The sequence below is a fragment of the Grammomys surdaster genome, unplaced genomic scaffold (genome assembly GCF_004785775.1).
Source record: "Grammomys surdaster isolate TR1022 unplaced genomic scaffold, NIH_TR_1.0 126660, whole genome shotgun sequence".
NCBI classification, from domain to species: Eukaryota; Metazoa; Chordata; class Mammalia; order Rodentia; family Muridae; genus Grammomys; species Grammomys surdaster.
Genome location: NW_021621449.1, coordinates 965,857 through 988,530, shown reverse-complemented (window position 1 = coordinate 988,530; position 22,674 = coordinate 965,857). Strand labels below are relative to the sequence as shown.

Genomic DNA, 22,674 nt, shown 5'->3' with positions numbered 1-22,674 from the left:
GTAACAAACAGCCAGGGATAAAGGCAAGACTATATCAAAACAAACTCCCAAGACAGAGGCTAGAGGTGGCTCATCACTGGCTCTTCCAGGTTATCTAGGTTCACTTCCTAATATAGCCATCATATGATGGCTATAATCACCAGTAACTCCAGTTCCAGTGAATCCAACTGTCATGGGCATTGAACACAGGGTGCACAAAGACTTACATGCAGGCAAAAACATCCATACACATAAAAATAATAAAGACTTAAACAAATCAGAAAAGCTGTGAACAGCAGCCTGAGATGTGCGTGGCCTATTACTATTCTATCACATAATGAGGCTGGGGGCTCACCTGACATTCCACACACTTTTAGCAATTACAATTGTGCCACACAGTATTCACGACCTGGGTGTGTGTGTGTGTGTATGTTTGTATTTGCACAGGCTGGAGTATGTAGACTGTAGATCTCGCAAGAGCAGTATGAGCTTTTTTACCTGCTGTTTATTAACAGGGCCTTCCACGTGGCAATGAGGTAGCTTCTTCTCATATTCCTTTATACTCATTCCCCTCCCTGTTTGGATACCAAACCCAGAGCAGAAAAGAACTACATGCAAACGAGGAAAGCCAGGAGTGAGAAAGGGAGTCCTCCCTAGGGAAGAGCATACCAACTGGTTGTCCAGTGCAAAATGCTCAGCTCTGAAACATACAAGTAACACTATATAGACTGAGCACACTAGATTTAGAAATGTTAATGAAAAAATAAAGAAACCATAAAGGGGAATGTGGGAAAATTTAGAGAGAGAAAATGGAAGGGTGGAATGTTATAATGATTATTAATTTAAAAAAAAAAAAAAAAAGACACATTCTACCATGCCTGGCCCCTGAAAAAAATTTAAAGAAATATTGATTGTTTTACTTTACTGGCTTCCTATACTAAAAACTAAAATTACAATAAGCAATACAACGTACACAGAGTTGCTCATGAAAATAGTATAGAATGCTGAATGCAACCCAAGTGCTAAATGGCAAGCACAGCAAATGACTATGTCAGAAGAATTACTAAATGACAGTCCTTTGGGAGGCTTCCAATACACTGATTCAGGTTTAAAAACAGTAGTTGCTTACTGTTTCTCCTTCACAAGGTCTCATAATGTAGCCCAGGTTGGCTTTAAACTCTCAATAGTCTTTCTTTTCTGCCTTGGAGTCCCAATGCTGGAATTACAGGTAGAACTCAATACACTAGGTTTGTCATAGAATTAACATAGATTCAATTCTGCTTTGGAGAAAATTTTTAATGCTGGGAACTGGCTGAGACTGTAATGATTATCAAGTCCCCTGGGTGTAAATTTAGGCTTTCCTTCTAAGAATTGATAGTTCTTAATATATAAGAATTTGAAAAATACATATTTACTAAAAGTTTTAAGATTTCCCCCCATATAAACTAAGTAAAACTATTAAGACTACTGATAAAATTGCTGGTAAAATAAATGGATTTATTTTCACTGATTTTTAAAATTTTAAACACATCAGTCACATGGATAGGTTGTAAACAATTTGGTGGGTAGAGATGTGTTGTCTAAGAAAGAATGGCAGAGGGTTCTGATAACTAATCCTGTCATTCATCACCTGCAGGAAATCTTATATTTTAATCACACTCACAGTTCTCCACACATTCTACACTTTTGCAGTTTACAATCTTGTGTGTGTGTGTGTGTGTCTTTGGATGCAGCTCAGTGAAAGCACTTGCCTAGCACACTTAAGGCCTTAGAACTGATCCCTAGTTTTGCAAAAACAAATTTGTTGCTGTTATATTATATTGGACAAGGGCTTCCAAAATAGCATTATTAACATTGTAGTCTTTGACTTGATGGATTATAGTGTATTTTTCATTTGTTGTGGAGGCAGCTCTCACATGCTAGTATTAACAAGAATTCATGGGAATCAATGGTCTAAGCACCTAACACAGTCTCACTCCTAACTAAGAAGCAATTGGCAACTGATACCTGGTGAAAAGGGGAGGTGGGGGGGAGCTGTTTTCTCCAATGGGGTGGGTGGGGGTGTGTCACTGAATTTATCAATCCCTACCCTGAAGAGACAAAGGCAGTTAATGGTTGGTGGAAGAAGAGTCATAATCATCAGCGATAAATTGCTGTTGCTGAATTAAATAAATCTCTATCTACAAAGGAACTCTAATGCAGTGGCCATAAAAAACTAAAAAATATGAATGAAGACAGAGAAATGTTTGGAAGAAGGGCTCCAATGAGTAAGAAGTATAAGAGGATGAACTAGAAGGGAGCATTATCAACATATAGTATAAATAAGTAAATTACTAAAGAATAAATCACTGAGGGGCTGGAGAGATGGCTCAGTGGTTAAAAGCACTGACTGCACTCCTGAGTTCAATTTCCAGCAACCACATGGTGGCTCACAACCATCTGTAATGAGATCTGATGCCCTCTTCTGGTGTGTCTGAAGACAGCTACAGTGTATTCATATATAATAAATAAATAAATCTTAAAAAAAAAAAAAGGAATCATTGAATGCCAGTAGGGCTTAACAACAAATTGGGGGTGGGGGAGTGAGAGGAGACGACAGAGTGCACATGAGTGTAAGTACCTGTAGAGGTCAGTGTGTTTGGACAGCCTAGAGCTAGAGTTACAAATAGCTGTGTGTCAACTAACATGGGTGCTGGGAACTGAACTCAATTTGGGGTCTCTGCAAAATAGCATGCACTTTTAACCCCCAAGCCACAATTTTGAACAGCATTCAAAGCAGGAAAAAGGGGGCAAAAGGTTCAGAGAAACCAAACAGCTTGGTGAGGAACTGGCACAGATCTATAAGGACAAATGTTCAAAGGCTGACATTGTGAAGGAGAAATAGGTTAAGTCCTAAAATGCTCATTTTTCTTGGGGTGTGGAGGAAAGCAAACTCAGGGCAAGGTTCCTAGTGATTGTTATAGGAAAAAAAGAAAGCTGGTTTCAGTTTGCAAAAGGCCATTCTAAAGAGTGCAGGTGTTAGGACATAGGACTTGCAGAGGTAAGGGAAACATCATAAATGACATAGGACAAGGAAAGCAGGCACATAAGCATTAATGCGCAGTCCTGTCAGGGACAGAATGGGACCCAAGCAGCATGGAGACTCACCTTCTGGGCAATCATGTTGCAGATTTCAGGTAGGAAGTCCTCGCTGAGGAGCTTGTAGAGTTGCCGCTCTCGGAGAGAGGTCCTCTCTCGGAAGCTCTCAGTGACCTGTCTCCATTCTTCTTCTGTTTGACACAGGAGCCACCAAGTACCTTGGCCTGGCCCTCGGGATCCTACAGAAAAATGGATGGATTCACTAAAATAGAGACTACACTAGACGTTTTGTTCCTATTACTCCGGGTTATGACTCAAACAAAGGAATCATGAAAAAAGGAGTTGCTAATCTTCTAAAGTCTGATAGTATACTCTTATCTTTTTTAGGATAAGATCTTAATATGTTGCCCATGAAAGTGTTGAACTCCAGAGACCAAGTACTCCTCCTGCCTCAGCCCTTGACAGCATTGGGATTACAAGCATATTACCCAAGGTCTAGTTGATTTTACACACACACACACACACACACACACACACACACCACACTTTTTTTGAGGAAAGGTCTCATTATAGACTAGACTGGCCTTAAACTCACCTACCTCGGCCACCCAAGTGCTTTTAATTTTCCTATTACTATCATTGTAACTAGACAAATGCATAGCAAAAGCAAAGCTAAAACTATTGTGATTTAAAGAAAATTTTAAAATTCTAGAAATGGTTAAAAAGATATTTTCCTAGAAAAATGGTTTTTGAAACTGAGACTGTAGAAATGTGTGCCTTGTCTCTTTTATGATACTACAAATTGGTTATTTCCATCCAAATTTGAAGCATCTGGATTACAGGATTAAGAGGTCAGGTATGGCATATTCCTTTAATACCAGCACTTGGAAGGCAGTGTCAGCCTACTCTATAGAGTCAATTCTAAATGTGTGTGTGTGTGTGTGTGTGTGTGTGTGTGTGTGTATACCAGGTCACTGACTGCTTAATATACTGTGCCAGGTGACAGAATAGAGCAAGTTCTCATCTTAAGTGTCTGTGAGATGGATGGCCGGAGAAAGGATGAAACAGGGAACAAAAAGTAGAAGACAACTGGAAGCATCCTAATATGTGATATGACTGTCATATAATATGTATAAATCGTGTTGAGAGACAGCAACAAAAATTACTGTTACCATTTCTTGTCTGTAGGTCAGATGACAAAGAGTTTTCTTCTTGCTTTTCACTGAAACACAGGAAAAAGAGAAAACAATAAACAACATACTCATATGCCTGAATTGTTTGGTCTTTCTTGAAGGTATGGACTCAGTCAATATAATGGTGGCTAGGGTTGGAATCTGTCAGAATTCAAAGTTAGGAAGAATAATTATAAGAGAAATAAAACTAGAATGGAGGGTGGACTTGCTCCAGAAAACAGGAGCACTGAGAGCCAAGTATCAAGGTTATGGTAGCACCACAACGAAGGGGGAAATGATACAGTCACAATTCTGGTGCTATCCTCTCTGTGACCCAGGGCTACACTAGAAAAAACAAGCCTACTTTACCCTTATCTAAGGAAGGTGCTAAGAACATGAAGTTGAACTGCCTCTGCTCAAGACTGTCACTTGCCAGTAGAGGGTAGTATAAGCCCATATGAATCAATACAATGATTCTACGTCCCCAACATTAAGGTTGGCATAAAACAGATTTCTATAGAAGATGTATGGACTTCTCAGGAAATCCTTGAACAAATGCTCAGTATATAGATCACAAGTGACTACAGGACATTTTCCAAAATACAACAAAGAAGAAACAGGCAGTTGTAATCTACTTAAATTTAACAGATCTTACATACTAGCCATGTGATTTCTAAGAATCCTTCCCATTACCACCTTCTTTTTATTACTACCTTACTAACTAGTCCAGGCTAGCCTGAAACTTAGGATCCTCCTGCCTCTGCCTAGGAATATTTCTTTGTAGTTAAGAGGGAGGAAAGAAAAAGAAATCACGGAAATTGCTACTATAAGGATAGCTAAATTAAGTAGATCTTCTAAACTTGTGAGAAAACGCTGTTGATTCTGTTAGTAGAAATGTTAAGGGCCCTAGTTTAAACCCCAGCTCCTACATTTAAAAAAAGGAAAAAAAAAAGAAAAAAAGAAAAAAGAAAAGCCAGCATGCTGCCTAGTTTTTATGTCACCTTGACACAAGCTAATATTATCTAAAAGAATGGAACCTCAATTGAGGAAATGCCTTAAGGTTCAGCTATAGGATATTTCTTAATTAGTAATCGATGAGGGACTGCCAGCCCATTGTGAGTGGTTCCATCCCTGGGCTGGTGGTCCTAGGTTCTATAATAAATCAGGCTCAGTGTCTGAGAGATCACAGGGGTCCAGGGTAGCTGAGTCTGCTGGTCTTCCTAAGCGGTCGCCCTCATCCTCAGCTTCTTCCAGCCTTTCCCTAATTCGACCACAGGAGTCCCCAACTTCAGTCCACTGGTTGGGTGAAGTGTCTGTCTGTCTCAGTCAATTGCTTGTTGGGCATCTCAGAGGCTAGGCTCTTTTCTATAAGCACACCGTGGCATCAGTAATAGTGCCAGGCCTTGGAGCCTCCCCTTGAGATAGATCCCAAGCTGGGACAGACAGTGTACCTCCTTTCCCTCAGTCTCTTCTCCAGTTCTGTCCCTGCAATTCTTTTAGACAGGAACAATTACCTGGTCCAAGGCCTTTGACACACATACAGCAGAGGACTGCTTGGTTTGACCTTAGTGAGAGAAAATGCTCCTAACCTGAGAGACTTGAGGCCCCAGGGAGTGGGGTGGCCTGGCAGAGGGGTGGGGGTGAGGTGGGAGGTGGGGACATCCTCTTGGAGACAGGGTGGAGGAGGAATGAAATCAAAACTGGGGGGTGGGGGGGAGAGAGAACAGGGGGACCAGGAGGAGGGTAATTACTGGACTGTAAAAAAATAAAACCAATTGAAAGGAAGAGAGGGAGGGAGGGAGGGTTTGGAGGGAGAAAAGGGAAGGGGAAAATTACAATCTCAAAAATAAAACATTGTTAAAAAGGGGGGGGGGGGAAGCAGGCTGAGGAGCTGGAAAGAGTGGCTCAGTGACTGAGAGCATTGGCAGCTCTTCCAGAGGACCTGGGTTCAATTCTGAGCAACCATATAGTATAGTTCACAATTTTAACTCAAGGTCCAGTTGATGTGACTCCCTCACACAGACATACATGAAAGACAAACACCAAATGTACATAAGAATACATAGACAAAAGGGAAAAGGAAAGGAGGCAGGCAGACGGGCAGGGCAAGCAATAGGAAGCAAGACAGTAAGCAGCATGCCTCTATTGCACCTGTAGCAGCTCCAGGTTCCTGCACTGTTTGAGTTTCTGTCCTGATGTCCTTCAATGAGGAACTGAATGTGAAAGTATAAGCCAAATAAACCCTTTCCTCCTCAACTTGCTTTTTGGTTTTGGTGTTCCATCACAAGAGAAACGCTAACTAAGACAGCCAGGTAGCCAGGCATGGTGGTACACACATGTAATTACAGTTCTAGGGAAGAAGACCATATCAAGGAAGATACCAACATCAAATTCTGACTTCCATGTCCACACATCCACATCCACAAAAGGTAGATCTCCCTAAGAAATAATGACACATTAAATTTCCCAAGTATTATAAAATGTATTCTCTTTTTCCTAAAATTAAAGATTCAGAAAATATTTTACATTTTATCTTTTTCTCATTGTAGGAATGTACGTGTTCAAGCACCTTACTACAGTAGAGGAATTAAACCAGATGGTGATGGCATAGGAAGCAGAGGCAGGTGGATCTCTAAGTTCAATCAAGGCCAGTCTAATGAACAAAACAAATTCCAAGACAGCCAGGGCAACACAGAAAGACATTGTCTCAAAAACAAACAAACAAACAAACAAACAAACACATCTAAACCTGTATCCTTGTATATTCTACCAATGCACTATATCTATAGTCCACAAATAACCACAGAACTAATTTGACCCATTCTAGTTGTATAACAAATTTTAAAATATACACTAAAAAGAATGTTTACCAAATACTATGGGGTCTTCATCTTCTTGTACTGCCATGTACTGTACGGTGCAGTTTAATCCTCACCAAATGAATAACCGTCATCCAAATAAAGTAACAGGCTCAGGCAGATAAATTGATAGATAGCAGCCATACAAACAGGGCTGCTTGATAATTTCATGTGGACTGACTCCAGTCTCTATACCTATGACCTATGTCCTCTCCATGCACAAGTAAAAATAATAAAGATGAGGTGAGACCAGTATAAGAGTCTATTAAAATGGACCAATGAGATTTCTTACCTGGATATAATCTCCTCCTGTAGCTTTTTTCGTTTTGGAGGCCTTCCTCTTCTTTTGCCTGTTTTTCCAGGAACATTTGAGACATTTTTTTGCCTTTCACTTTCCCTAAGAAACAGTATCATTAAATAGAAATGTTCTGACATAGTACTAACAACTAATATGATTTCTGTATTAGGAATTACAGTGTTTTCTGCCACAAAAGTACAAAAATGGATTATACAAAATAGAATAAACAGGGAATAGAGTAATTTCTCTTCCATAAGGATTATCAAAATATAGAATAAGATAAAACTGACATTTACGGTATTAAAAAGAACCTAACATCTTCCTAACATCAAGTACTGTTCTAACAGTAAGGAAGTCTCAAAACCAGAGCAACACTATAGATGCCACAGGAATGAGGCCACTGCTTATTTAAGAAGCATGTGATACAAGGCCTCACTTTGCATCATGTAAGATTCTGTCATATGGTTACGGAGCCTCAAGGCAGATTAATAATCCTAATAGGAAAAAGGTACTCAAAGACTGCTGTACTAAACAGTCTGCAGAACTGATAAGTACAGGTACTTATCAGGAATTTCTCCATGTTCCAATCACAGTATTTTTCACCAGTCTTGTGGCAGAGGCTACAGAGTAATTCCTTTGTATTTCAGTATGAAACTCGTTGCCATTCTGCTGCAGGCATGTCAATACAACTAATTATTGCATTGAAAAAAAAAATCAAAATGTTGTATTGTTCTGATACACTAACTTTCATAGCATTTTTAACAGGGCAGTTTTCACAGCCCTGACTAATATTATTAGAGACAGTACCTGCTAAAGGAGAGTTCTCCATTAGACCTTCCTTGTACTGGGTCTTCTTTGTACATTCGTGTCCCATAGAAGTACCAATAGAGTGCACCTGAATTGTCTTCACCCAGAGGTTCAACTCGGAGACTGTCTGCATCCAGACCCTGTGCAGAAAAAAGCAGTTTTGAAAAATACGAGTAACAACAACGACGAAAACAAAAAAACAGGAGAAAACTAAACAGTCAACTCAAAATTTATACTCAGCCACCTCATATTTTAAAATGTCAATGTGCTTTATGTAACTTTCTATCAGGCAAATGAAATACAGGCAGAACAAAATGGGTATGTATTATCTTCTTTGAAGAATAAGATGACGAAATTATAGACCCCCGCCCCCCATACCCAACTATAGCTTCCACAGTTGGCTCACACAGGAAGAGGAATCAAAAATAATTCTACAACCATTTGGTTTAGAATTGCTACCTTATCTGTACTCATGTGAAACGAAGGACAATCACACTGAGTACAATAACAATTCTCAATACAGTTCTCTCACTCTAAGACAGAACAGTCCAGAGCAGCCTCATACTCTCAACAATCCTCCTGGTTCAGCCTCCCAAGTGCTGGTATTACAGAGGCTCAACAGGCGTGAGCACCTACCATTCAAATTTCCAAACACATCAACCAGACAGCAACTTTAAAAGGAATATTTAGCCGGGCAGTGGTGGCGCACGCCTTTAATCCCAGCGCTTGGGAGGCAGAGGCAGGCGGATTTCTGAGTTCGAGGCCAGCCTGGTCTACAGAGTGAGTTCCATAGAAACCCTGTCTCGAAAAACCAAACCAAAAAAAAAAAAAAAAAAAAAGAAAGAAAGAAAAAAGGAATATTTATTTTTAATTCATGTGTATGCATTCATCTATGTGTGTATGTTATGTATATGTTCAGATGAGCATGGAAGATAAACAGGGCATTGGATCCCATGAAGCTGTAATTACAAACAATTGTGAGCTACCCAATGTAGGTGTAAGAGACCTGAAACTGGTCTTCTGGGAGATCAGTGAGGACTCTGAGCCATCTTTCCACCCAACACAGCACCTTATTCCAGCTGAGATCCAGCAAAACAATTCCCAAAGTACTACAGGGCTGGATCTGCACTGGCCTTCCCACTGTTACTGCAAGCGCTCGGCAGAGATTACACTAAATTATATGACTTTATGTGTCTGCGCACAGGGCTCAAATGACAACTATTACATTTAATCATCTGACTAAATTGGATTAGAAATTACCTCCCACACTGATTAGTGGCACACACCTTTATTCCCAGTGCTTGGGAGGCAGAGGAAGATGGAGTGCTCAGCCCAGTCTATATAGAAAAACCCTATCTCAAACAAAAACAACAACAACAAAATTGACTTCACTATTTGTGAAAGTATTATTCCAACTCCATTCTCATTACATATATAAAATAGGTAACAAGAATATATATTTCTAAAATAGGTAACATCAATAGAGTAAGGAGGACAAAAGAAATGCCCAAATCTTCCTTTAATGTTTTGTTTTTAAATTGGACTATGTATAAAAATATTTAGTTTCAAGTCTCTAGAATTTGACTAGTATATACAGTTGTTTTATGTTAAGACATACAAGAAGATGAACCTACAAGTAGGTTCTCCTATCTGAGCAAGGGCTCAGGAAAAAAAAAGTAACAAATTTTAAAGCCATATCCCAACATGTCTGGCATTCCTTTGGCTATGTGGGTGTGGCTGTGTATATAGGTCACTATTGATTGTGAGCATGAAGACTTACTGAGAACAAGCTAAACTCTTGCTTCTCAATCAATTTTCACACTCAAAATGTTGGCTTTTTTACTCTCTAGAAAAGGAGCTTACTAGACTGGTACCTTGAGAAGATCAAAGACATCATCTGCATCGAGCCGGTAATCACAGAGGCGATGCAGGATCTCCACTCGAGTACGCAGAGGAAGGTCTTGGAAACTGGCTTCTCTCAGAGGATTGGGCTTTCCTTCTTCAAGCTCCCAACGGTAGTTAATGATATCTTCCAGGTAGCTGTGGAATGTCTGAGGCCTAAATCAAATGGCCCCAAATGCATAAATACATTAATATAAAACAGAAGATAGGGAGAGGAAATGGATAGGTTGACAGTTTATAAAAGAATGTGAAAAAAACCCTTTTGTTGAAGAATTATGTATTATCATTTTATAAAATCCCTAAAGATAAGCCTTTTCAAAGTTTTTTCATATAACTGGTTATATTACGTTAAAACTACAGATGGGAAATCCTAGTCAATAGTATAAAATGCAAAAGACAAACAAGTCTTATCCTTTGTCCGTACTATTAAGGAGGCTTATAGAGTTCTCATAAATATGAGCTTTAAAAAGTTGGGGTGTGACTTAAAACAGTGCACAAATATGTAAAATACCTTCACAAATGGATTTACTTATATTTCAGGTTAAGACACAAAAGTATAGAAAAACATCTTACTACCAGGTTACTCTAATGTGTAACCATACTATATAACTTTTTTTAGATTTCTCTATTTATGTATTTATTTTATATGTATGGGTACTTTGTTTGCATTTCTATCTGCATACCAAAAGATGTCACCAGAGTTATGAGCTGCCAAGCTGGGATGAATTTAGGACTTTCAGAAGAACAGTGAGTCTTTTTAACCACTGAGCCATCTCTCCAGCTCCTTAATTTTCTTTCTTTAAAAAATTAATTTATGCTAGGTGTGGTGCTGCACACCTTTAATCTCAGCACTTGGGAGGCAGAGGCAGGTAGGTCTACCTGAGTTCAAAGCCAGCCTGGTCTACAGATCAGAACAGCCAGAGCTATGTAGAGAGACACCATCTTAACATGCCACTGCAACAACAAAACAAACAAAAACACACTGAATGATTGGGGTGGTGGTAGGGTTCATGTATATATACTATAGCACATATGTGAAGGTCAGAGAACATCTTGTGGCAGCTGGTTCTCCCTTTCTACCACGAGGGCCTGGGAATCAAACTTCAGTTGTTAGGCTTGGTGGCAAGTGCCTTTATCCTGAGCACCTTTATCCTCCTGAGTGCCTTTATCCTCCTGCTAGCCTGTCATTCTTTTTACACATCTCCTATGTTGTCTGGCCTGGTCTTAGTGCTTAGTTTCATGTGGTCCTCTAGCCACTGTTTCCTACTATCTGGAATACAGGTACAGGTAGGTATATATATATATATATATGTATATATATATATATATATATATATATATATATATATATACATATATATATATATATACTGTTGTAACTGGGTAATTTAAATACTGAACATAATTATTTCACATACTAGACAGCTAACAGCTGTAACTCCAGGTCTATGAGAATCTAACACCTCTGGCCTCTTTAAGCACTTGCACATATGTATACATACAAACACATAGAACATGCTAATCAAGTAGAAGAGTGATGCTGAGGAATGAGGATGAGGGAGAGCCAAGTGACTAACAGTGAACAAGGCACATCTGGGTGTGGAAAAAGCACTCTGAGAATATGATGGCTCCCTCATTTTGTATTATATCCCAAATCAATGAAACCCAGCACAGACAACAAACAGAAAAATAACCAAATCACAGTAAACGAAGTGCACTGGGGAAATGACTCGGTGGCTAGTGTTTGCTGTGCAAGCATGAGGACCAAGTTTTGGATCCCCAGCAGCTACATAAAAGCTGGGTAGGGTGTTACATCTCTGTAAGCTTACCAATGGAAGAGGAGTGTGAAGGCAGGTAGGATCCTGGGGCTGCTATTTTGGCAGTCTGAGTAAGCAAGTTCACAGAGACTCTGTCCCAGTAAATCCTTGCTATGCTAGGCAGTGATGGGGCACCCCTTTAATCCTAGCACTTGACAAGATTTCTCAGTTCGAGGCCAGCCTGGTCTATAGAGCAAATTCCAGAACAGAGAAACCCTGTCTGGAACTCTCCCCACAAGTCTTTACTGTATATACATGAGGACCAGAGTTTGTATTCCCAGCACTACCACCATGGCAGGCAGCTTATATATCCAGCACATGGGAGGCAGAGAGAAGAAACTGACTGAGCAAGCTGACTAAAGGATAACATAAATCTGAGTTCTAGGTTCAAATGAGAGGCCCTGCCTCAATATATAAAGTTAAGAGCTATGGAGAAAGGCTCCTGAACTCAACTTTACAGTCTTTACATATGTGCACACACATGCATAAACAGATGTTTAAACAACATACATTTATTGGGGGAAACACTCTGATGTCATCCTCTGGCCTATAGACATAACTGCACAAACATCTGCACATACATTACATATTTATCTTATACACACATAGTAAATGGGAATTGGCTAGACATTTTACTTTAAGGGCAGATGTTGGGGCTGGAAAGATAGATAAGTGGTTAAGGCACTATTTATACACAGGACCTAACTTTGGTTCCCAGGATCCATATCCAACGGCTCATAACCACCTCTAAGTCCAGTTCTAGAAAATTTCATGCCTTCTTCTGGTCTCCAAGATGACCCACATGTAACACACACACACATAATTAAAATGCAGATTACCTATAAAATATAATATAAATATAGAAATGACGATTAGAGGACAGAACATTAAAACACACACACACAGAGAGAGAGAGAGAGAGAGAGAGAGAGAGAGAGAGAGAGAGAGAGAGCGCCTAAGAAAAATGAGTAGGGTTGGAGTTACGCTCAGTGCCAAAGCACTTGCCTAACATTTGAGAGGCCTTAGGTATGAATCACAACTCTGAACAACAAAGATTACACCAGAAGGTTAAGTGACTTCAGGGGTTAGAGACTGACATGCTGAATATAAATTTTTATGTTGGCTTGCTGTCAACCCTAAAGACATGACTTTGGAGCCCCATAACCCACATGGTAGAAGGAAAGAATGAATTCTTTCAAGTTGTTCTCTGACTTCCATTCACAAGTACTCATAAACATACACGCAAATAAAATTTTTTTAAATATAGAACTACAATTATAGAGGACTAACAATAAGAAAACAATCTTTTCCCCTTTGGGGGGATAGAATCTTAATTTACTTAAGTTTGGGCTTGCCTCAAATTCACTATTATAAACAAAGATGATCCTGAACTTCTGGGAGATGAGGGCCTTGTATATGCTGGGCAAGCACTCTACCAACTAAGCCTCATGCTCAAGTCTCAAAACCAACTCTTAAAAAGTTAAAAAAAAAAAAAAATCAAGAGCTGGAGAGATAGCTCAAGGGTTAAGAGCACTGGCTGCTCTTTCAGGAAGCAGGTCTCTCTCATTCCCAGCACCCTCATGTCACCTCACAAATGTCTCCAGCTCCAGTCCTAGAGGATCCAATGATCTCTTCATGCCGCCACACACTTCACACATTTGGTGCATAGACTTACATGGAGCCCAAACACCCACACACATTTAACAAGAATGGTAAGGTTATCCTACTCAACTTGAGGAGATATCTGACCCCTGCATAATAAAATATACACTTCAACAAATAGTAAGGACAACTATTTCATCTCATATATAAACACTAACCAGGGCAGCCACACAAAGAGAAACTTGGTTTTGGAGGGTGGTAGGGTGTGTGGGTGGGGTGGGTGAGGGTCTCAAATCCAGTCCACTCTGATGACCCAACCTGTGTAAGATCATTCTCTTACATGGTACTTTGTGAATTCATCTTTGACCACCCTCTTCCTGACTGGTACTTGCTGGATTCTCTTAAAAACTATGTTAATCTTCTTTTATGTGTATCCTAGTTTTCATTTTATATTTGCCCAACCTTATTTATGTGTCATGGTCAGCTGCTAGGAGTGCCTAGGAGGAGCCACTATGGCTGCTTATTCCAATGACAAAGCTGATTTCTAGAGAGCCAGAGGCTAATAGAGCATTGCTATCTCTAACAGTTCTGCCAAGTTCTCCTACTTGGGAGTAGGTTCTATTACACTCAAGGACTATATGGATTATATGGGCCACCCTCAGAGCCCAACAACCACCCACACAATCCCATTTTTCAACAGGGCTAATTTTTTAATCTCTTGATCAAATCCAAGGCTCCAACATGCAAGGTGAGTGCTCTATCACTGAGCTACACCCTCAAGTTTTAAAACAACACTTTTAGTTAGCAATAAACAAATTCCTTAACATACCCCGACATGCACATCCTGAAGCAGAAGGATGGACTTGAACTCCTGGACCATTACAGATGTGACCTGAAAACTTTTGAACTAAAGCTTTATTCTCTCAGACAAAAAGGATTTCTAAATAAAACAAATCTAATTAGACTGAAGATTCTCACTAAGTTCCACTGTGATCTTCAGGAAGTTCAGCCTAGATGAGTGAGATGGTATAGAATACTACAAGCATGGGGGCGGGGCGAGGACAGGATGACTTGGATGATGCACATTTGATTTGTTGTAATCGCCTCACTCGCCTCAGTTACAGAAACCAATTTTCAAGCATATGGTTCATGCCTATAATCCAGGATGCAGGAGGCTGAGTTACAAAGATTGTAGTGAGTCAGAGGCCGGCCAGGTGTACTCTATCTCAATTGCTTCCTCTGGGATGGGAGGGTGGGGAGATAAAGTACTAGATGGTAACTGAAGTTCTTTGCATGGCTATATTCTAAACTGCAGTTAAGCTTGGAATGAAAAACCTTCTAATGCAGACACAATCCAGCTAGGGGTGAAGGAAGGCAATAAACAGTAATGTAGGACGGAGTATATTTCACCAGTGAAAATGAGGTGTTTTCTCATCATGTTATATATATTACAGGTACCTCAAAGTGAACATGTATACTCATTATCAGTTGAAGACAAAATGCTAAGAAATTAGACCTGTTGCTAGAGTTTGCAATGTAAGGAATTTAGACAGACATCATTGTATCAGGACAGAGGTGAAGCACAGCTGTTAAAAAGTCCTTGATTTCTCAGTTACGGGCCAGCTGGAGTCCAGCCTGAGCTTTATGTGACTCTGCAAAAGGAACAAAAAACAACTACATGTCTAGATTATGGTTTGTTTTTTAAACAGCCTGAGAGATAAGAATGGCTTTTTATGTTCTTGAAAATAGCATTTAATGATTTGTGGTGTTAGATATTAGTTTACGGTAGTTTAAAAAAAAAAGAAAAGACTGTCCAGACAAGGCAACTTTATTCTTGATCAAGAAGATGTGTTCCAGAAGAGGGAACACACCTAGACAGGGAACTGCACTTGGGTTTTAATCCAAGTGAAATACTGATTTCTCTATTGGGGGTTTCCAGAGTCTTATTTTGTAGCTCAGACTGACCTTAAGCTCTCAAGTCTACACAGTGCTCGGATGGATGTGAGCCATGATGTCCAGCTGGATTTTTATTCCTGTGTATACATTACAGTAACTGTCTACTTGCAATGATAAAAATAATACTGTAATTACTACAGACACCCTGCCCTCATCCTAGCATAAAACTGTATGCTCCAGGAGAGCCAGTGGAGTGTTCTGCTCAGTCTCCACTGATAGGTCTAAAGGGCATTGTGTTCAAAACTAATGAAAATTACCTCGTTTCCAAAGATGGCTACCTTTAATCCTAGCACTCTTGAGTCAGAAACAGAGGCAAGTGGATGATCTCAACCTGCCTCAAAAAACAAACAAAAACAACAAAACAACCAACCAACCAACCAAATGAACAAACAAACAAGGGGGACAATCAACCAAACAAAGATAAAGCTTCCCTCTTAAACTTACGAGGTACTATGGAGATAGGTTTTTAGGGCTAGCAGGATAATTCCAGGAGAGAACATGCTTAAGTACAACCAGGGCACAAGAGCTGATCCCTACCACACTTCCTGAAAGAAATTTGCTAGCAATGCCTCAGACAGAGCAAACCAAACTTCCACACATGAGCTACTGAGGACACTCAATGCATTCCACAAATTAACCATCCACCTTACCAGTGACTATAAACTTTCACCCAAAACTCAGTACAGCTTGTTTGTGGATATCACTAATATCTGCTATGTACACTGACATGAAAAGTCAGAAAACTACTTTCAAGATAACAGTGCTACGTGATGGTGAAAGTCTGTAATTCCAGTGCTATTTATTTATTTGTTTGGTTGGTTGGTTTTTAAGGACACTGTTTCTCACAGAGATCCACCCGTCTGCCTCCCAAGTGGTGTGATTAAAGGCACATGCCACCAATGCCTGGCAATTCTAGCACTTGTCTTCCTTGAACTAGAGAAGTAGAGGCATGACTTCATGGCCAGGCCAGTAACTAACACCAGGCCTAACTTACCAGTCTAGCACACTGGATTACCTAGAACAAAATGATGTGATACACCATTTTTTTTTTAATTAAAAAAATATTGTATTCTCAACTTATGTATTCATATGGGTGTCTGTGTGGATTTGTGTACATGTCTACAGAGGTCATCTGAGTCCTGGGAGCTACAAGAGGGTGGGAGGGTGGGTGGGTGGGTGTCGCTCAAACTGCACACTCATGTAAGCATGCGCTCTTAAGCCCTCAGTCACCTCTCCAGTCATCTTTACCGTCTTGAAAAAATATAAACGGCCAATAAAAGGCCAACAGGTAGAGCACAGCAGGGTAATTGACTTTTGGTTGAGTTTGTCCTACTTTGTTTCAACTTGCATCAAATAAAAGGAAAGCTGGATGATCCGTGTCTACAGACCTGCTACCTGGGAAGCTGAAGCACAAAGATCTCACAAGCTCAGGAGCTCTATGCCAGCCTTGGCAACACAGACTCAGACTCCGCTAAAGCGAAATGAAAAAAAGAGCTCTTATCAGGGCGCTCTGTACTTATCCACACAGATAACATCTACTCCCAAACTGTACACATCTCAACAGCATGAGAAAGCTGTCTACTTTTATGCTACAGTATAAAAGAACCAGGCTCCAAGTTTATTCTGTTACTGTACTAGTTATGGGAACAGAAGACATGCAAGTCACAGGAATGTACTGAAACCCCATTTTAATTTGTTAGGCAATATTTTTATTATGCACTAGCACTGCTGGGTTTTGCTTGTCACAGGAGAGCAGAGCCACTACAACAGCAGGTTAACAGGTTCCTTGTGCAAGAAGTAAGACCAGGATTACTCACGTGATGTCTCTTCGCTGATAGCAGCCTTGAAGCAGGCAGGCAATCAGATCACTGATAAATTCCACGTCATCTCTGTGAAGAGCTGCCTCTAACTCCTGAGAGAGGAAGGAGAAAGAAATAAATGAGACTTGTCTAAATGCACTGTCTGCCCTCCTAAGCATCTTCAGATTGCAAACAACAGAATGATTAGTGAAAATAAAGGATTGTCATAAACAACGCTGCCCTTCTTCTCATGTATACTGTCAGGACAATGAGAGTTTAGCATTCTAGTTTATTTCCATTCATAGTTTATTTCCTTTCTAGCCCCCATTCCCTTTTATGTACATTCTTCACCCCAAAAGAAATACTTAATATTGCTTTTTATGAACTGATAATTATATAATCAAAGAACTTGATAACAAATATACCAGTGTGCCCCTCCCTCTCACTAAAACTGGGCATTGCCAGAGTGAACCTGGATCCCTGAATCCCCAGCTCAAGGGTTACAAGCAAAGTATCTCCAAAAATTTACATCTGTCCTGGAGATTCAAGCTCAAGTCTTCATACTTGCATAGCAAAGCACTTTACACAGTACGTCTGTCACCTCCTTAGCCCCTTGCTTCATATTTTAATGACAATGAGGACTATAGAAGCAGCATACTACTGATTATAAATTAATCTTTGTTTACTGGATAGTAGTCTTAGATAGCTTTAAGGAACACTGTTTTGAATGAAATAGCACTGGGAGAATGCAGTATGGCTCTACCTGATGACTGATGAAAGCAGATTGCTAAGAATAAGATTATTCTTACATTATCTGGGAAAATATGAGGTAATGACTGTTAATAGTTTTATCCTAAGTGAAGAGCATTTACTTGCCCTGAAAGTTCAGGTGGAAGCTGCAGAAGACAGCTGTCCTCCAAACAGAATTTAGAAGTTAAGAGATGGGCCAATGAGCAAAAAGTAGTAGTGAAAAACATCAGTAATCTTTTTTTCTCTTCTCAATCCTCCAATACAAGAATGTTCTCTGAAGTGATATATTAAACTTTTGGGTATCTTATCTCAAAAGCATGACATGTGGGCTTTTTAAATCTCAATTATATAGAGAGGTGTGTGTGTGTGTGTGTGTGTGTTAGTTACAGAAAGTGAACAGTCTGTTTCTAGTGTAGAGAAATAATGAACTTTCTATGCAATCTAATGAATTGTTTATTATTTTAAAGTCCTATATTGAAAAAACATTTTTTTCAAAATGTAATGGGCTGTTTGAGACTCAAAAACAAAAACCAAAACAAACCACCAGCAGCAGCAACAGCATGGTAACAGTTTAAACCTAGTCCTGGGGGTTCCAAAATAAATGGCCCTAACAGTAGCTAAGTCCCAGAAGCAAAAAAAGTTCCAGGCTATTCACGTGAGAGGAAGTCAGAATCCAGGCATGCTTAAGCTAGAAGGTAAATTACAGGTACACTTCAATTCTCTCACCAGATAGCTGGGCCTGCAATTTCAATGCTTGAGCATAATAGAACATTCAGAGCCAATCTGGGTTCCAATAGCAATATTATTTCCAAAACCAGTCTCAAAGAATGACAGTAAATCAGTGACAGAGCCAGGGGATGGGGGTGGGTGGGAACGGACCCAGTTACCCAGGACAGTATTCTTGGGCAAACAAAACTACCTCTCCCTTATTAACATTCTATATTTTAGAAAGACTCAATGGGACAGCAAGATAGTTCAGAGGGTAAAGGCACTTGCTGCCCAAGCCTGGTGACCTGAATTCTATCTCTGAAAGCCAAGTGAAGGCATCCTCTCCTCTTCACATGCACACCCACACAAAATCATTATAAAAAAATGGAGGCACTCTTGCTCAGAGTCCTGACACCAGAACCAAGCACCAGTAAGTAGTATGTTGCCAGTAAAGCCATCAGCCCACACCAATCAGAAGCAGGACCAAAACATCTACAAAGAGGAGAAAAATCTTTGAAGGGCTATAAAAGCCCAGGCTCCAGGCAGCTCACTGGGTATTGGTTTCCCAGAATACCTAATTTCACCACAAGAACCACTTCTAGAGGCTGTGTGTCCCACTAAGTACTCTTGCCTCTGACCCAGATGAACGTTGAGTGTCTGGACATTCATAGTGGTTGACCTAGCTATAACCAGTCAGCCTGTGTAGCTCTAAAAGAACATTGCTCTCAAGGAGCATTTGCTGTGGAGCCAGGATCCCTCTAGTCCTTCTCCAACCTGTGAATTCAGGACATCATGGTTGTTTGCTGTGCACTAGACAACTTGTGCTACCTCTACTCAAGCAATGCTGTTTCCTGAGGTGTATTGTGTAAACAATGCATTCAAAAAAAGATACCTGACTATCTGCCTCTCTGTAACTGTAATTAAGTCATGTTCAAGACACGTGTCTTTATAACTTTCACAAGCCTTCCCAGATGACTTCCACTTTGTGGTCCTACCACCAAAATTCCATACCTACATTAACATACTGTAACACACTTCTATGGGATTTACTATATGTCCCCTTGACCACCACAATGACTCAAACATAACCCTCATTACAGACATGTGTTCACCACTGAGCTCTATATACCCATAGCTCTATTAGTACACTTATACAAGGCCTTTCCCAGGGAATGCTAGGTCAAGAGTTATTAAAGCTAGGTTCAGCAATCCACATCTTCAATCCCAGTACCCAGGAGGCAGAGATAGGCAAGCCAGAGCTACACACTGAAAACTTGTCTCCCCTAACCTCCTATTATAGGCAAAAATTTTAAATAGTTGCTTTATCCCTCTCCTATAAGTAATAAGAGTCCCAGCAGTTTGTACTAATAAATGAACCAGTAGAATATCTCTATAGTGAAACATGTCTTTTTCTCATTCTGTAGTGGACTAGACAGTAAGAATGTTATAGAAGAAAACAGCAACACAGAGAAGCCATTTTAGTCCTGCTGAACAAAAGAACCAGATTGGTTAACCTTGTCCACGTTAGTTTAATCATACAGAATCTCAGATAGAGAAAAGAAAAAGTTCTGGAGACGTGCTTCACATCAGTGTGATTGCACTTAACACTACTAAAATGTGTACTCAAATGGCTAGCAGCAAGGTACTACTGAACTGCACTTAAAAATGGTTAATGGAGAAATCATTTTAATAGTTCAATTTTAAAATTTGTTGCCACAATTTAAAATGTTTTTTTTCTATTAGGAAAATATCACTAAGTAAGATGGAGCAGTATGGTCTCTGACACATACTGTAAATACTATAGGTCAGCCTTCTTACAATGACAGTCTGAGCAAACACTAAAGAGATAAAACTATCATCTTCAAAATTCACAAGTTTCTGAACAGAAATTAAAATTCTCTTTAACTCACAACCCACCATGTTCATGCTCTAATAAAGCTACCTACAAAGAACTACTTGAAAATCCAGGTTATTCAAAGCTTTATTATTTAAGGTTTCAACCTAGAGCTTAAGTCTTAAGACTAAGGCCACAAGGGAGCCTCCTAAAAACCTCCACCCCAACCTTTTTTTTTCCTTTTCTCACTTTCTCTCCTACTCTTTTGTATCTCCCTTTCACTGTGTGCAATGAACTGTGAGCACCGAAATGTGACCTTTGCCAAGATGCTCAGAGGCAGAAGAGGAAGAGAAAGGCAACAGCAGAAAAGGCAGCAGATCGGCAGAGAGAAGGGAACCTTGTTCCCATCCGCTCTGCAGCTTCAGAGAGTAGGTGAAGAGAGTAACAGGATTTGCCCCTCTTGCAGCTGTCGTCACAGCTCATTAGTGAAAAGTCTGATCAATGTCCCCCCACTTTCCCTGCCCTGGAGAACAAATCTTTCCACCATGCAGTGGCTACTGGGGAAGAACTCAGGCTGAGCAAGGGACAGCCCACACCACTAGGCAATGGAAAGGAACACAAAGAGGTGCTTTTAGCACACTTACAGAAAAGTATTCTTAACTGCTTATTTCTAGAGTCCTGCCTGCTTAACAAACAAAAACATGTGACGATATAGACACTCTAAAGATAGGGCATTCCTAAATCCCTTCTCTTAAACAGCACTGATATTTTTTGTCTGCTGGGATGACCCTGATCCTTGTACAAATTTTCTTTAATTTTACTAGAAGAGGTGGTAGAAAAATTTTCTCCTACTTCTAAATAAGGACAAAGATCATAGATTTGCATAATTGCCAATCAATCACAATAATGCTTTGAGTTCATTAGAGACAGAAAAAAAGTAACAAACAAAAACGCCTAAAGAATAGATTTCTGCTTGTTGCAGTAACATTTTTAGAGCTAAAATCCTTCTAATGTGCATAGGCTCAGGGATGACGATGGAGGATCTGGGTCAGATCTGCTCCTGTGTGGGAACAGATCCACTTCTGCACAAAAGGGATGCTCAGCAGGCCCCACGAAGGGCTCTCCCAGCTGCTGTCCAAGAGAGAATGCCTGGAGTGTAAGCTCAGAATGCTGGAAGAAAAAAAGCACACTGGTCTCCAGAAGGCACCCCTGACTTTGACAGCTGATGCTTTTTCACTTGGTATAAATTAATTTAATCCCAAAGGCATGTGCCATCCATGCCAATTTAGACTGTAAAGTATAAATCAGATAGACTGTCTATAATGCTTGGGGACCTGAAACTAGCTATAAACACTTTTAGTTGGCCCAACAGCTTATCCCATGTACTTCCAAAGGCTGAAGGTATGTTTTGCTGCTTTGCTGTAATAATTTTTTTTCTTAACTTCCCATGAAACAGAATGGATCTAAAATAAAGTAAAATTCCCTCAGAGTTGAATACAACTGTAAAACACAAATTTCACTGGAAAACAATTATATCAACAAACAAAAGTAAACCTAGAGTGCAACTTTCTATAAATACATGATATTTCATAGCTGAAAGGGGAAGGGAAAGGAAGAGGAGGTGAGCAGGGAGAAGCAGGAGATTCCTGCAGCTCCATGGATCTTTCAGACTACTGAAAGGCCAAAAAGCTTTCCACTTATGTTCTAGGAGGCTAGTGTACTGGGCAAGCATAGCCATGCAGAAAAGAAATCTAGGAAAACAGGTTCCTGGCCAGCCATATCCAACTTCTACTACCAGGCACTAGGATGGACTGTCTAGATTTCGTAACTGAAGTCAGTTTTCCAAGTAGGGGGGCAGCTGGGTCCTACCATCCATGGGCAGGATACAGGAAACCACAGGCACAGCTTCCTGAACAGTCTTACTTTGCCTTTGCTTGTTTGTTTTTGCTGTTGGTCCTTGCAGCAGGGGAATGTATTCTTAATTAGGTATTTGCATAAAATTAGTTAAAGCAGGAGACTGTCAGAGAACTACTTCTGGAAACTACTTCAAATGACAGTTCAGGCATCAGAAACTATTGGCCTTCTCTATCCTCACCCAGGACTGACCGCGCCCC

The 22,674-nt window shown here is 40.1% G+C and overlaps 1 protein-coding gene across 1 annotated transcript in view; it reads right to left on the bottom strand.

Annotated features, from left to right (window-relative positions):
• LOC114615355 (cat eye syndrome critical region protein 2 homolog) overlaps nucleotides 1-10,127 on the bottom strand; it is a 39,369-nt gene extending 29,242 nt beyond the window's left edge. The window contains exons 1-5 of the mRNA XM_028761081.1: nucleotides 10,067-10,127; nucleotides 8,193-8,332; nucleotides 7,380-7,484; nucleotides 4,230-4,279; nucleotides 3,127-3,296 (exon numbers count right to left, since the gene is read on the bottom strand). Coding sequence (XP_028616914.1) covers nucleotides 3,127-3,296; nucleotides 4,230-4,279; nucleotides 7,380-7,484; nucleotides 8,193-8,248 — 381 coding nt within the window. The 5' untranslated portion in view covers nucleotides 8,249-8,332; nucleotides 10,067-10,127. The remainder of the gene's footprint in view (nucleotides 1-3,126; nucleotides 3,297-4,229; nucleotides 4,280-7,379; nucleotides 7,485-8,192; nucleotides 8,333-10,066) is intronic.
• Nucleotides 10,128-22,674: the final 12,547 nt, after the last annotated feature.